Source organism: Salmo salar, chromosome ssa14 (assembly GCF_905237065.1).
Source record: "Salmo salar chromosome ssa14, Ssal_v3.1, whole genome shotgun sequence".
In the NCBI taxonomy this organism is placed as follows: Eukaryota; Metazoa; Chordata; class Actinopteri; order Salmoniformes; family Salmonidae; genus Salmo; species Salmo salar.
The window spans coordinates 92,500,928-92,515,821 of NC_059455.1; the positions used below are offsets into that span (position 1 = coordinate 92,500,928).

Consider the following 14,894-nt stretch of genomic DNA (forward strand, 5'->3'; position numbering starts at 1 on the left):
CAGACATCCGTGAAGAAAATGCTATAACCTCTATCAAATTCCCTCTCTCTCTCTCTCCTTCACACACACACACACATACACACACCTTTTAATCAAACACAGCACTTTACTATCTGATAACACTTATCATGTAAATACAAAAGCCACATCAACTTTCTCTCTACCACCCTCTCCAATTTCCCTATAGCGAAACCTGAAACAAATTCAACTTTTCCTGTTTATTACAATATTATGAACACAGTTCTGGACTGTTGTGTCCATCATATGTTGAGACACTGTCTGTCTGAATCAATGCTCGTGCTCCTGTCCGATCCGATTATCGATTATTAATAAACCTACCGAGAGATAGGCGCGTGAGCATAGGCTACCTAACTACAAGCGACCACTATCTAAATATGATGTAAGTGTTTTATAACAGTGTAATAACTTACAGGTTTCTCCGATGCTATTTGTTTTATGCCCCAGTTCGTGTTTTTCATCCTGCCCGGAAGAGAAGGCGTGTTCGCGTTTTACCCAAGGCAACCTTTTGATTTTCCATATGATCAGTCGTGTCTGTCAGCCGCTCCAAACTCAACGGCACTAAGTTCCAACAGACTCTGCTTGGACTTTTCACACACCTAAACTTTTCCCGGAGAAAATATCCACCAATTCTGGACATCATTGATGTAGGTATGACATTTCATTTTTTACTCGTTTCATTCGTGTTTATTAGCAAGTTGTGACAGGTGCAAGTCTCTCCCGCTGTGCTTGCGTCTGTGAAGGCTATTTCTTTACAAGGTGTTTACCGAGGTCACTGGTGACTAACAGGCTTTTCAGTTAAATGTTAAAGCAGTTAAAAATATGTTATTATATCTTGTCTCATCAGTCAGACCGTTGGGGGTGTTTTGTTAGGGTGAAAATCTTGCGCGCCGCGGATGTAGTGCTCTGTATCTTGGAGTGTATTCCTTAACTCCAAACAGTTCCAAAACGTTTTGCAACAAAAACTAGCGGTCGAGCAAACAGGGCGGGACCTACCTCAATCTGTCTAATAGAAATGCTAGTTTTTGTTGAAAAACAACTTTTTGGGGTAATGATAACACACACCTATTTGCTAAACAAACCTCACAAACCAAACGGAAGCTCCGCACAGGTGAGACCACCGTTTACACACACACACACACACACACACACACACACACACACACACACACACACACACACACACACACACACACACACACACACACACACAGTAGAGATTTAATACTGGCCTCATTTTAGGAGGAAGTACCAACTGATAAACTGATCCCTGTGGTAAGCAGAGACTAGTACTTTGTATTTGACCATGTACATCCACTGTCTGTCTGTGTTTCTCTCTCCCTCAGAGGTGATGGAGGGAGAAGGGGAGTTGTTGGACTTGAGTCACCTCTCAGAGGCAGAGCAGACATCCATCTTGGAAGTGTTACTAAGGGACTCGGATCTGCGTTGCCTTGACGAGGGGCGTGTAAGGTCAGAGGTGATTATTATTTAACCCTTTAGGTCCCTGATGAGCATCATGTTGACTGATTATGTTTATTTAACAAGGCAAGTCAGTTAAGAACAAATTCTTATTTACAATGACGGCCTACCGGGGAACAGTGGGTTAACTGCCTTGTTCAGGAGCAGAACGACAGATTTTTATTTTGTCAGCTCAGGGATTCAATCTAGCAACCTTTCGGTTATTGGCCCAATGCTCTAACCACTAGGCTACCTGCTGCCCCAATTAATGTATTCATTTATTGATTGATGTTTTTTTTTAATATAGAGGTATGTTAATGTTATCCACAGAGGGCTGGTGTTGGTGCAGGTGTTTGTTCCAGCCCAGCACTAACACACCTGATTCAAATCACTAAAACATTGTTTTACTTAAAAATGTTTGCCATATCAGATGCTCTTATTTACATTTTAAATTTGCTTATATTTTACCCCCTTTTTCTCCGCAATTTTGATCTTGTCTCATCGCTGCAATTCCCCTCTCGGGAGAGGCAACGGTCGAGTCATGCGCCGACACCGCCAAACCGACACCGCCAAACCGACACCACACCTGCCCGCTTCATCCGGAAGCCAGCTGCACCAATGTGTCAGAGGAAACAAAGTTCACCTGACAACCGCGGTCATCCTGCAGTCGCCCGGCCCGCCACAAGGAGTCACTAGAGCGCAATGAGCCAAGTAAAGCCCTCCACCCCTCAGCCAACACCTTCCCTAGCCCGGACGGGCCAGTTCTGCGTCGCCCTATGGGACTCCCGATTGAACCCGGGTCTTTAGTGACGCCTTAGACTGCTGCGCCACTTGGGAGGGCCCTAGATGCTCTTTTCTAAATCAACTTTCAGCAGTTTCATAGGGAAAACAACCACATATCACAGTCATTTCAATAATTAGTACAATAGTGAAACATGATGTTAAACCCTCAGGACCCTGCAGGAGAAAGAGGCGGACCCAGTGCGTCTGAGGTTGCTGTCGGGGGCGTGGTTTCATGAGGAGAGGAGGAAGCGCTACCGAGACACAAAGGATGGCGTTGACATCATACAGGCATCCATACGAGGCAGGAAGCCAAGAACAGGTCAGACAACACACACACACACACACACACACACACACACACACACACACACACACACACACACACACACACACACACACACACACACCAAAAATAACCAAGTGTAGGAGGACATCTGGTATTGGTTGATTGATTGATTGATTGATTGATTGGCAGAATTGTCTGTGAGTGGGGTGTTTAAAGGGCAGACAGAAGATGCTCCTCCCACTAACAACAACGACCCCAGCTCTCAGATAGAGGACAAGAAAGAGGAGGATGACAAGAGAAGGTGAAGGCATTTCTAATACAGAGGGTTGGGATGGTATAGTAGTGGGTAGGGAATGTTTGTCTTGGAGAAGGACTGGTATGTACAGTTTTAATGTATGTCGTTTTTTAAACATGTTGATCTCAGTAACAGGAGTCCACCTACAGCCAGACCCAGACCCAAACCCAGGAGCCCAAACCCACAGGTTAGTCATGTATATGTGTTTATTAGCTGTAGAATTCAGTGTGCAGATGGAGGATTGTCAGTCTAGTTGTGGAAAGGTAATCTCCCTCCCTCCCTCCCTCCCTCCCTCCCTCCCTCCCTCCCTCCCTCCCTCCCTCCCTCCCTCCCTCCCTCCCTCCCTCATAGTATTGTTCTAGAAACATGCTAACAATGTGTATGTTCCCTCACCTGTGTGTGTGTGTGTGTGTGTGTGCGTGTGCGTGTGTGTGCGTGTGTGTGCGTGCGTGCGTGTGTGTGTGTGTGTAGGATACAGACTCTGTGTCCAGTGTTGTGACAGAAGCTGATCTGATGCCTCTAAGGCCTGGGATCTCCATCAGCACTCTAAGTCTACAGTCTAACTACACAGTGAGACACACACTCTTGTTCACCCAAGGTGATTCTATCTCTGTTCCTTCAGTTAAGTGGGATTATTTTGATTAACTGTGTGTATATTCTGTGTTTGTGTGTGTGTGTGTTTGTGTATTCTCTCTGTTTGTTTGTGTGTTCTCTCTGTGTTTGTGTGTTCTCTCTGTGTTTGTGTGTTCTCTCTGTGTGTGTGTGTGTTCTCTGTGTGTGTGTGTGTGCTCTCTCTCTCTCTGTGTGTGTTCTCTCTCTCTGTGTGTGTGTTCTCTCTCTGTGTGTGTTCTCTTTGTGTGTACGTGTGTGTATTCTCTCTGTGTGTGTGTGTATGTGTGTTTGTGTGTGTGTGTTCTCTCTGTGTGTTTGTGTGTGTGTTCTCTCTGTGTGTTTGTGTGTGTGTGTATGTGTGTTTGTGTGTGTGTGTTCTCTCTGTGTGTTTGTGTGTGTGTTCTCTCTGTGTGTTTGTGTGTGTGTGTGTGTGTTTGTGTGTGTTCTCTCTGTGTGTGTACGTGTGTGTGTTCTCTGTGTGTGTGTGTGTTCTCTCTGTGTGTGTACGTGTGTGTGTTCTCTGTGTGTGTTTGTGTGTGTGTTCTCTCTGTGTGTTTGTGTGTGTGTGTGTGTGTTTGTGTGTGTTCTCTCTGTGTGTTTGTGTGTGTGTGTGTGTGTGTTCTCTCTGTGTGTTTGTGTGTGTGTGTTCTCTCTGTGTGTTTGTGTGTGTGTGTGTGTGTTTGTGTGTGTTCTCTCTGTGTGTGTACGTGTGTGTGTTCTCTGTGTGTGTGTAGCTATGTGGCAGTATGATGAGTCTGTTCAGTTCTGGGGAGTTTGGGGCAGTGGAGGTGAAGGGGCGTGTCCTGTTCTCGTTGGACTATGACACTCAGAGGGAGAAGCTACAGGTCAGAGTGTGTCGTTGTGAAGGCCTGGCTGCTGCACACAAGAACCACTCCGACCCGTAAGTAAAGTAGGGTTGGTATTTCGAGGATGCTAACTGGGATCATTTTGGGGAACTATCCGTTTAAGAAGCACTTGTTTTGTGTTAAGAAGTGTGTGTGTGTGTGTGTGTGTGTGTGTGTGTGTGTGTGTGTGTGTGTGTGTGTGTGTGTGTGTTTTAGGTACGCAAAGGCCTATCTCCTGCCTGATAAGTCTTCTCACAGTAAGAAGAAAACGACAGTAAAGAAAAAGACCCTCAACCCAGTCTTTGACCAGACACTGAAAGTGAGAGCACCCAAACATCTCTCGCTTTGTTTCTCCATTTATTTCCCTCTGATTCTGTCATGTCTCTTCTCTCTCTGCCTGTCTATCTGCCATGTCTCTCTGGTCTGTCTCATTCCTGTCTCTCTCATTATAATGTGCAATTATAACATGGTCCAATCACACCAAGGCAGTCGTGAAGAGGGCACGACAAAACCTATTCCCCCTCAGGAGACTGAAAAGATTTGGCATGGGTCCTCAGATCCTCAAAAGGTTCTACAGCTGCACCATCGAGAGCATCTTGACTGGTTGCATCACTGCCTGGTATGGCTACTGCTCGGTCTCCGACCGCAAGGCACTACAGAGGGTAGTGTGAACGGCCCAGTATAACACTGGGGCCAAGCTTCCTGCCATCCAGGACCTCTATACCAGGCGGGGTCAGAGGAAGGCCCTAAAAATTGTCAAAGACTCCAGCCACCCCAGTCATAGACTGTTATCTCTACTACCACACGGCAAGCGGTACCGGAGCGCCAGGTCCAAGACACTACTAAACAGCTTCTACCCCCAAGCCATAAGACTCCTGAACATCTAGTCAAATGGCTACCCAGACTATTTGCATTGACCCCACCCCACCCGGGGTACCCCCTTGTATATAGTCTCGCTATTGTTATTTTACTGCTGCTCTTTAACTACTTGTTACTTTTATTTCTTATTCTTACTCATATATATATATTCTTAACTGCATTGTTGGTTAATAAGTAAGCATTTGACTGTATTCGGCGCATGTGACTAATACAATTTGATTTGAATGATGTTGTTTGTGTTTCCCAGTATAAGATGAGCGTGTCAGAGGTACGTGGCAGGACTCTGAACCTGTCTGTGTGGCACGCTGCCCCCCTGGGTAGAAACCTGTTCCTAGGAGAGGTAGAACTGGAGCTGGCTCACTGGGACTGGACACACACAGACCCTGACTGGTACCAACTACAGCCACGGGTAGGACCAATACACACACGTGCGAGCAAACACATACAACATACATGCATACATACATACATACATACATACATACATACATACATACATACATACATACATACATACATACACCTACACCCAAACACATACCAAACACGCATACATACAAACACACAGAAACACCTACACCCACACACATACCAAACACGCATGCATAAACACACACACACACACACACACACACACACACACACACACACACACACACACACACACACACACACACACACACACACACACACACACACACACACCACAGCATGCAGTAAGTCCTGCATTGTGTGTAGTCTTAACAGGAGGAGAGAAAGTGCTGATAATTTCAACTAGCTCTTATATAGCCCTTCGAACCTGAGCGCTCTTTCTTCAATCTCCCTCTCTCCTTCCCTCTCTCTCTCTTCAATCTCCCTCTCTCCTTCCCTCTCTCTTCAATCTCCCTCTCTCCTTCCCTCTCTCTTTCTTCAATCTCTCTCTCTCCTTCCCTCTCTCTCTCTCTCTTCAATCTCTCTCTCTCCTTCCCTCTCTCTCTCTCTCTTCAATCTCCCTCTCTCCTTCCCTCTCTCTCTCTCTCTCTCTCTTCAATCTCCCTCTCTCCTTCCCTCTCTCTCTCTTCAATCTCCCTCTATCCTTCCCTCTCTCTCTCTCTCTTCAATCTCCCTCTCTCCTTCCCTCTCTCTTCAATCTCCCTCTCTCCTTCCCTCTCTCTCTCTTCAATCTCCCTCTCTCCTTCCCTCTCTCTCTCTTCAATCTCTCTCTCTCCTTCCCTCTCTCTCTCTTCAATCTCTCTCTCTCCTTCCCTCTCTCTCTCTCTCTTCAATCTCCCTCTCTCCTTCCCTCTCTCTCTTCAATCTCCCTCTCTCCTTCCCTCTCTCTCTCTCTCTCTCTCTTCAATCTCCCTCTCTCCTTCCCTCTCTCTCTCTCTCTTCAATCTCCCTCTCTCCTTCCCTCTCTCTCTCTCTCTTCAATCTCCCTCTCTCCTTCCCTCTCTCTCTCTCTCTTCAATCTCCCTCTCTCCTTCCTTCCCTCTCTCTCTCTCTTCAATCTCCCTCTCTCCTTCCCTCTCTCTTCAATCTCCCTCTCTCCTTCCCTCTCTCTCTCTTCAATCTCCCTCTCTCTCTCTCTTCAATCTCCCTCTCTCCTTCCCTCTCTCTTCAATCTCCCTCTCTCCTTCCCTCTCTCTCTCTCTCTCTCTTCAATCTCCCTCTCTCCTTCCCTCTCTCTCTCTCTCTCTTCAATCTCCCTCTCTCCTTCCCTCTCTCGGTCCTTTCACCCCTCTCTCTCTCTCTCTTCAATCTCCCTCTCTCCTTCCCTCTCTCTCTCTCTCTTCAATCTCCCTCTCTCCTTCCTTCCCTCTCTCTCTCTCTCTTCAATCTCCCTCTCTCCTTCCTTCCCTCTCTCTCTCTCTCTTCAATCTCCCTCTCTCCTTCCCTCTCTCTTCAATCTCCCTCTCTCCTTCCCTCTCTCTTCAATCTCCCTCTCTCCTTCCCTCTCTCTCTCTTCAATCTCCCTCTCTCCTTCCCTCTCTCTCTCTCTTCAATCTCCCTCTCCCCTTCCCTCTCTCCTTCCCTCTCTCTCTCTCTCTCTTCAATCTCCCTCTCTCCTTCCCTCTCTCGGTCCTTTCACCCCTCTCTCTCTCTCTCTTCAATCTGCCTCTCTCCTTCCCTCTCTCTCTCTCTTCAATCTCCCTCTCTCCTTCCTTCCCTCTCTCTCTCTCTTCAATCTCCCTCTCTCCTTCCCTCTCTCTTCAATCTCCCTCTCTCCTTCCCTCTCTCTTCAATCTCCCTCTCTCCTTCCCTCTCTCTCTCTTCAATCTCCCTCTCTCCTTCCCTCTCTCGCTCTTCAATCTCCCTCTCTCCTTCCCTCTCTCCTTCCCTCTCTCTCTCTCTCTCTTCAATCTCCCTCTCTCCTTCCCTCTCTCGGTCCTTTCACCCCTCTTTCTCTCTCTCTTCAATCTCCCTCTCTCCTTCCCTCTCTCTCTCTCTTCAATCTCCCTCTCTCCTTCCTTCCCTCTCTCTCTCTCTTCAATCTCCCTCTCTCCTTCCCTCTCTCTTCAATCTCCCTCTCTCCTTCCCTCTCTCTTCAATCTCCCTCTCTCCTTCCCTCTCTCTCTCTTCAATCTCCCTCTCTCCTTCCCTCTCTCTCTCTCTTCAATCTCCCTCTCTCCTTCCCTCTCTCTCTCTCTTCAATCTCCCTCTCTCCTTCCCTCTCTCTTCAATCTCCCTCTCTCCTTCCCTCTCTCTCTCTTCAATCTCCCTCTCTCCTTCCCTCTCTCTTCAATCTCCCTCTCTCCTTCCCTCTCTCTCTCTTCAATCTCTCTCTCTCCTTCCCTCTCTCTCTCTCTCTTCAATCTCTCTCTCTCCTTCCCTCTCTCTCTCTCTCTTCAATCTCCCTCTCTCCTTCCCTCTCTCTCTCTCTCTCTTCAATCTCCCTCTCTCCTTCCCTCTCTCTCTCTTCAATCTCCCTCTCTCCTTCCCTCTCTCTCTCTTCAATCTCCCTCTCTCCTTCCCTCTCTCTCTCTCTCTTCAATCTCCCTCTCTCCTTCCCTCTCTCTCTCTCTCTTCAATCTCCCTCTCTCCTTCCCTCTCTCTCTCTCTCTTCAATCTCCCTCTCTCCTTCCTTCCCTCTCTCTCTCTCTTCAATCTCCCTCTCTCCTTCCCTCTCTCTCTCTTCAATCTCCCTCTCTCTTTCCCTCTCTCTCTCTCTTCAATCTCCCTCTCTCCTTCCCTCTCTCTTCAATCTCCCTCTCTCCTTCCCTCTCTCTCTCTCTCTCTCTCTCTCTCTCTCTCTCTCTTCAATCTCCCTCTCTCCTTCCCTCTCTCGGTCCTTTCACCCCTCTATCTCTCTCTCTCTCTTCAATCTCCCTCTCTCCTTCCCTCTCTCGCTCCTTTCACCCATCTATCTATCCCTCTCTTCTTTCTCCCTCTCTCTCCCTCTCTCAATTCAATCTCTCTCTCTCTCCCTCTCTCAATTCAATTCTCTCTCTCAATTCAATTCTCTCTCTGTCTCTCTCTCAGTTGCAGTGTAGTCCAGAGTCTATCAGTAGTCGAGGAAACATCAGGCTCTCTATCAAGTTCACCCCAGCAGGATCTGAGGGTGAGCTGAGCTCACTACGCACGCCACACACAGACGTCATTTCCTTCCTTTCTCTCTCTCATCTCCGTCTGAACTTACTCTGCGTGTGTCTGCGCGCGTGTGTGTGTCTGCTTGTGTGTGTGTGTATAGGTGGAGGTCTACCTCCATCTGGGGAGCTACACATTTGTCTGTGGCAGGCGCAGGGTCTTCTCTCCACCAAAGGTGGCGCCATCGACTCCTTCGTCAAGAGGTGGGTTAGAGCAGGTGTTCCCTAACTTTTTCACTCAGGCCCCACTTCCAGCATTGGGAAACATCCCGTCTAACATCCCGTGCCACGTCTATTTCTATGGGTAGAAGCACTGTTCACACCCCTCTTGTTGGTGGAGAGAACAGTTTGCTGATTTAAAGATTATTTCCCACAATTCTGCACATTTTGTCATGGGGTGCAGAGAAAGTGTTTCAGTTTTAAAATAGTTCTCTAAGTAGTTCTCTTAGAAATAGTTCTCTAAATAGTTATCTTAGAAATAGTTCTCTAAGTTATGTAATGACTGACAAGACAAGAGGAAGTGATGATGTACAACCCAGTTTAGTAATGTCACCTTGTGTATTCTACTATTACAACTCAGTTTAGTAATGTCACCTTGTGTATTCTACTATTACAACTCAGTTTAGTAATGTCACCTTGTGTATTCTACTATTACAACTCAGTTTAGTAATGTCACCTTGTGTATTCTACTATTACAACTCAGTTTAGTAATGTCACCTTGTACATGCTACTATTACAACTCAGTTTAGTAATGTCACCTTGTGTATTCTACTATTACAACTCAGTTTAGTAATGTCACCTTGTACATTCTACTATTACAACTCAGTTTAGTAATGTCACCTTGTGTATTCTACTATTACAACTCAGTTTAGTAATGTCACCTTTTACATTCTACTATTACAACTCAGTTTAGTAATGTCACCTTTTACATTCTACTATTACAACTCAGTTTAGTAATGTCACCTTGTGTATTCTACTATTACAACTCAGTTTAGTAATGTCACCTTGTGTATTCTACTATTACAACTCAGTTTATTAATGTCACCTTGTACAGTCTACTATTACAACTCAGTTTAGTAATGTCACCTTGTGTATTCTACTATTACAACTCAGTTGAGTAATGTCACCTTGTACAGTTTACTATTACAACTCAGTTTAGTAATGTCACCTTGTGTATTCTACTATTACAACTCAGTTTAGTAATGTCACCTTGTACAGTCTACTATTACAACCCAGTTTAGTAATGTCACCTTGTGTATTCTACTATTACAACTCAGTTTAGTAATGTCACCTTGTGTATTCTACTATTACAACTCAGTTTAGTAATGTCACCTTGTACAGTCTACTATTACAACTCAGTTTAGTAATGTCACCTTGTGCATTCTACTATTACAACTCAGTTTAGTAATGTCACCTTGTGTATTCTACTATTACAACTCAGTTTAGTAATGTCACCTTGTGTATTCTACTATTACAACTCAGTTTAGTAATGTCACCTTGTACAGTCTACAATTACATCTCAGTTTAGTAATGTCACCTTGTGTATTCTACTATTACAACTCAGTTTAGTAATGTCACCTTGTGTATTCTACTATTACAACTTAGTTTAGTAATGTCACCTTGTGTATTCTACTATTACAACTCAGTTTAGCAATGTCACCTTGTGTATTCTACTATTACAACCCAGTTTAGTAATGTCACCTTGTGTATTCTACTATTACAACTCAGTTTAGTAATGTCACCTTGTACATTCTACTATTACAACTCAGTTTAGTAATGTCACCTTGTGTATTCTACTATTACAACTCAGTTTAGTAATGTCACCTTGTGTATTCTACTATTACAACTCAGTTTAGTAATGTCACCTTGTACATTCTACTATTACAACTCAGTTTAGTAATGTCACCTTGTGTATTCTACTATTACAACTCAGTTTAGTAATGTCACCTTGTACAGTCTACTATTACAACTCAGTTTAGTAATGTCACCTTGTGTATTCTACTATTACAACTCAGTTTAGTAATGTCACCTTGTGTATTCTATTACAACTCAGTTTAGTAATGTCACCTTGTGTATTCTACTATTACAACTCAGTTAAGTAATGTCACCTTGTGTATTCTACTATTACAACTCAGTTTAGTAATGTCACCTTGTGTATTCTACTATTACAACTCAGTTTAGTAATGTCACCTTGTACAGTCTACTATTACAACTCAGTTTAGTAATGTCACCTTGTGTATTCTACTATTACAACTCAGTTTAGTAATGTCACCTTGTGTATTCTACTATTACAACTCAGTTTAGTAATGTCACCTTGTGTATTCTACTATTACAACTCAGTTTAGTAATGTCACCTTGTGTATTCTACTATTACAACTCAGATTAGTAATGTCACCTTGTACATTCTACTATTACAACTCAGTTTAGTAATGTCACCTTGTGTATTCTACTATTACAACCCAGTTTAGTAATGTCACCTTGTGTATTCTACTATTACAACTCAGTTTAGTAATGTCACCTTGTACAGTCTACTATTACAACCCAGTTTAGTAATGTCACCTTGTGTATTCTACTATTACAACTCAGTTTAGTAATGTCACCTTGTACAGTCTACTATTACAACTCAGTTTAGTAATGTCACCTTGTGTATTCTACTATTACAACTCAGTTTAGTAATGTCACCTTGTGTATTCTACTATTACAACTCAGTTTAGTAATGTCACCTTGTGTATTCTACTATTACAACTCAGTTTAGTAATGTCACCTTGTACAGTCTACTATTACAACTCAGTTTAGTAATGTCACCTTGTGTATTCTACTATTACAACTCAGTTTAGTAATGTCACCTTGTGTATTCTACTATTACAACTCAGTTTAGTAATGTCACCTTGTACATTCTACTATTACAACTCAGTTTAGTAATGTCACCTTGTGTATTCTACTATTACAACTCAGTTTAGTAATGTCACCTTGTGTATTCTACTATTACAACTCAGTTTAGTAATGTCACCTTGTACAGTCTACTATTACAACTCAGATTAGTAATGTCACCTTGTACATTCTACTATTACAACTCAGTTTAGTAATGTCACCTTGTACAGTCTACTATTACAACTCAGATTAGTAATGTCACCTTATACATTCTACTATTACAACTCAGATTAGTAATGTCACCTTGTACATTCTACTATTACAACTCAGTTTAGTAATGTCACCTTGTACATTCTACTATTACAACTCAGATTAGTAATGTCACCTTGTACATTCTACTATTACAACATTCTAGAGTAAGTTGCAAGCTGGACTCAATTCCTTGATTTTTGATAGATTGTTTCACTTTTGTTTATTATCTATTTCACTTGCTTTGGCAATGTAAACATATGTTTCCCATGCCAATAAATCCCCTTAAATTGAATTGAATTGAGAGAGAGAGACCCTTCGTGCAACCCCAGGGGGTGTGCCCCACAGTTTGGGAACCACTGGGTTCAGGGGTCAGGCGTAGGAATACCAGCAGTGTGGCAGACCTCAACGTCTGGATTCCAGAAACTGGGGGCTAGAGTTAGTTGGATAAGACTGTTTTTAGTGGAACGTGTATAAAAACTGTACTTTAACTTTGATCTAAGCTACGTGCTGCCGGACGCCGGCCGGTTGAGCGGTCAGAAGACCCGGATGGTCAAGCGGTCAATCAGTCCAATCTACAACCACACTATGGTGTACGAAGGGTTCCAACCTGCTGACCTGAGGGAGGCCTGCGCAGAGCTGACCGTCTGGCACCGTGAAGGGATTAAAACACACCTGCTGGGAGGGGTCAGACTCAGCCCTGGGACAGGTGAGATTCAAACGTACACGCACGCACACACACACACACACACACACATAGATACGCACTGTGTATGCACAGATGCCACTGTAACATGGCGTGTGTGTGTGTGTGTGTTACAGGTCTGAGCTACGGGGCGGCAGTGTGTTGGATGGATTCAACAGAGGAGGAAGTTACCATGTGGACCTCCATGATCCTGAACCCTAGCCACTGGATAGATACTACACTACCTATCAGAACTAACCTGGCTAATCGCCAGAAGTAACACTGTTGGTGTATTCTGGGTAGTAGTCTGCTGTTGGTGTATTCTGGGTAGTAGTCTGCTGTTGGTGCATTCTGGGTAGTAGTCTGCTGTTGGTGTATTCTGGGTAGTATGCTGCTGTTGGTGTATTCTGGGTAGTAGTCTGCTGTTGGTGTATTCTGGGTAGTAGTCTGCTGTTGGTGTATTCTGGGTAGTAGTCTGCTGTTGGTGTATTCTGGGTAGTAGTCTGCTGTTGGTGTATTCTGGGTAGTAGTCTGCTGTTGGTGTATTCTGGGTAGTAGTCTGCTGTTGGTGCATTCTGGGTAGTAGTCTGCTGTTGGTGTATTCTGGGTAGTATGCTGCTGTTGGTGTATTCTGGGTAGTAGTCTGCTGTTGGTGTATTCTGGGTAGTATGCTGCTGTTGGTGTATTCTGGGTAGTAGTCTGCTGTTGGTGTATTCTGGGTAGTAGTCTGCTGTTGGTGTATTCTGGGTAGTAGTCTGCTGTTGGTGTATTCTGGGTAGTAGTCTGCTGTTGGTGTATTCTGGGTAGTAGTCTGCTGTTGGTGTATTCTGGGTAGTATGCTGCTGTTGGTGTATTCTGGGTAGTAGTCTGCTGTTGGTGTATTCTGGGTAGTAGTCTGCTGTTGGTGTATTCTGGGTAGTAGTCTGCTGTTGGTGTATTCTGGGTAGTAGTCTGCTGTTGGTGTATTCTGGGTAGTATGCTGCTGTTGGTGTATTCTGGGTAGTAGTCTGCTGTTGGTGTATTCTGGGTAGTGGTCTGCTGTTGGTGTATTCTGGGTAGTAGTCTGCTGTTGGTGTATTCTGGGTAGTAGTCTGCTGTTGGTGTATTCTGGGTAGTAGTCTGCTGTTGGTGTATTCTGGGTAGTAGTCTGCTGTTGGTGTATTCTGGGTAGTAGTCTGCTGTTGGTGTATTCTGGGTAGTAGTCTGCTGTTGGTGTATTCTGGGTAGTATGCTGCTGTTGGTGTATTCTGGGTAGTAGTCTGCTGTTGGTGTATTCTGGGTAGTTTGCTGCTGTTGGTGTATTCTGGGTAGTAGTCTGCTGTTGGTGTATTCTGGGTAGTAGTCTGCTGTTGGTGTATTCTGGGTAGTAGTCTGCTGTTGGTGTATTCTGGGTAGTAGTCTGCTGTTGGTGTATTCTGGGTAGTAGTCTGCTGTTGGTGTATTCTGGGTAGTAGTCTGCTGTTGGTGTATTCTGGGTAGTATGCTGCTGTTGGTGTATTCTGGGTTTTGTTGCCAATGGTAGAGATTGGCTGGGTCTAGTTTTCTAAAAGTTTGGGAAGAGAAAATGGAATAGGTGAGTAGTCCATCTGTCGTTTTAGTTTTCAGACCCAGATATTATTCCAGTTGAATCAAATGCATTTAAATTAGGGCTGTGGTTTGAATGAGAATATGGTCTACGATACTTCCCCAAGCCTAGCTAGGGGTTTATAAATCCCTTAACGATCAGTCTGTTGACTTACACAACAATAAGGAACGAAACAGAGGAAACTGGGAAGAGTAAATTACACGACTGTGTGTTAGTTAACAAAGACTTTAGTTAACAGAGTGCCATTCTTATGTTAAAACTACTGTATGAAAGAATGTGTGTAATCTGTAGACCTTGGTCAAACATGATACTCTAGATTATCAACTTTTCTGCCTCTTGCTTTCTCTCTCTTTCCATCCCTCTCTCTTCTCTCTCTCTTTCCCTCTCTCTTCTCTCTCTCTTTCTATCCCTCTCTCTTCTCTCTCTCTTTCTATCCCTCTCTCTTCTCTCTCTCTTTCCATCCCTCTCTCTTCTCTCTCTCTTTCTATCCCTCTCTCTTCTCTCTCTCTTTCCATCCCTCTCTCTTCTCTCTCTCTTTCTATCCCTCTCTCTTCTCTCTCTCTTTCTATCCCTCTCTCTTCTCTCTCTCTTTCCATCCCTCTCTCTTCTCTCTCTCTTTCCATCCCTCTCTCTTCTCTCTCTCTTTCTATCCCTCTCTCTTCTCTCTCTCTTTCCATCCCTCTCTCTTCTCTCTCTCTTTCCATCCCTCTCTCTTCTCTCTCTCTTTCTATCCCTCTCTCTTCTCTCTCTCTTTCTATCCCT

The 14,894-nt window shown here is 44.3% G+C and overlaps 1 protein-coding gene across 3 annotated transcripts; it reads left to right on the forward strand.

Annotated features, from left to right (window-relative positions):
• Positions 1 to 219: 219 nt before the first annotated feature.
• On the forward strand, positions 220 to 14,551 carry LOC106570640 (synaptotagmin-like protein 1). Of its 3 annotated transcripts, none has more exons than XM_045695026.1 (13): positions 220 to 669; positions 1,365 to 1,488; positions 2,430 to 2,578; positions 2,735 to 2,846; positions 2,976 to 3,027; positions 3,312 to 3,410; positions 4,187 to 4,353; positions 4,514 to 4,616; positions 5,424 to 5,585; positions 8,639 to 8,717; positions 8,847 to 8,946; positions 12,366 to 12,571; positions 12,685 to 14,551. In XM_045695026.1, the coding sequence occupies exons 2-13, from the start codon at positions 1,370 to 1,372 to the stop codon at positions 12,825 to 12,827; spliced, it is 1,491 nt and encodes a 496-aa protein (XP_045550982.1). In that variant the 5' UTR covers positions 220 to 669; positions 1,365 to 1,369; the 3' UTR covers positions 12,828 to 14,551. The 3 variants fall into 3 exon arrangements, with proteins under 3 accessions (XP_045550982.1, XP_045550980.1, XP_045550981.1); XM_045695024.1 differs by having other exon boundaries at positions 222 to 669; positions 2,970 to 3,027; XM_045695025.1 differs by having other exon boundaries at positions 222 to 665; positions 2,970 to 3,027.
• The last annotated feature ends 343 nt before the right edge of the window (positions 14,552 to 14,894 follow it).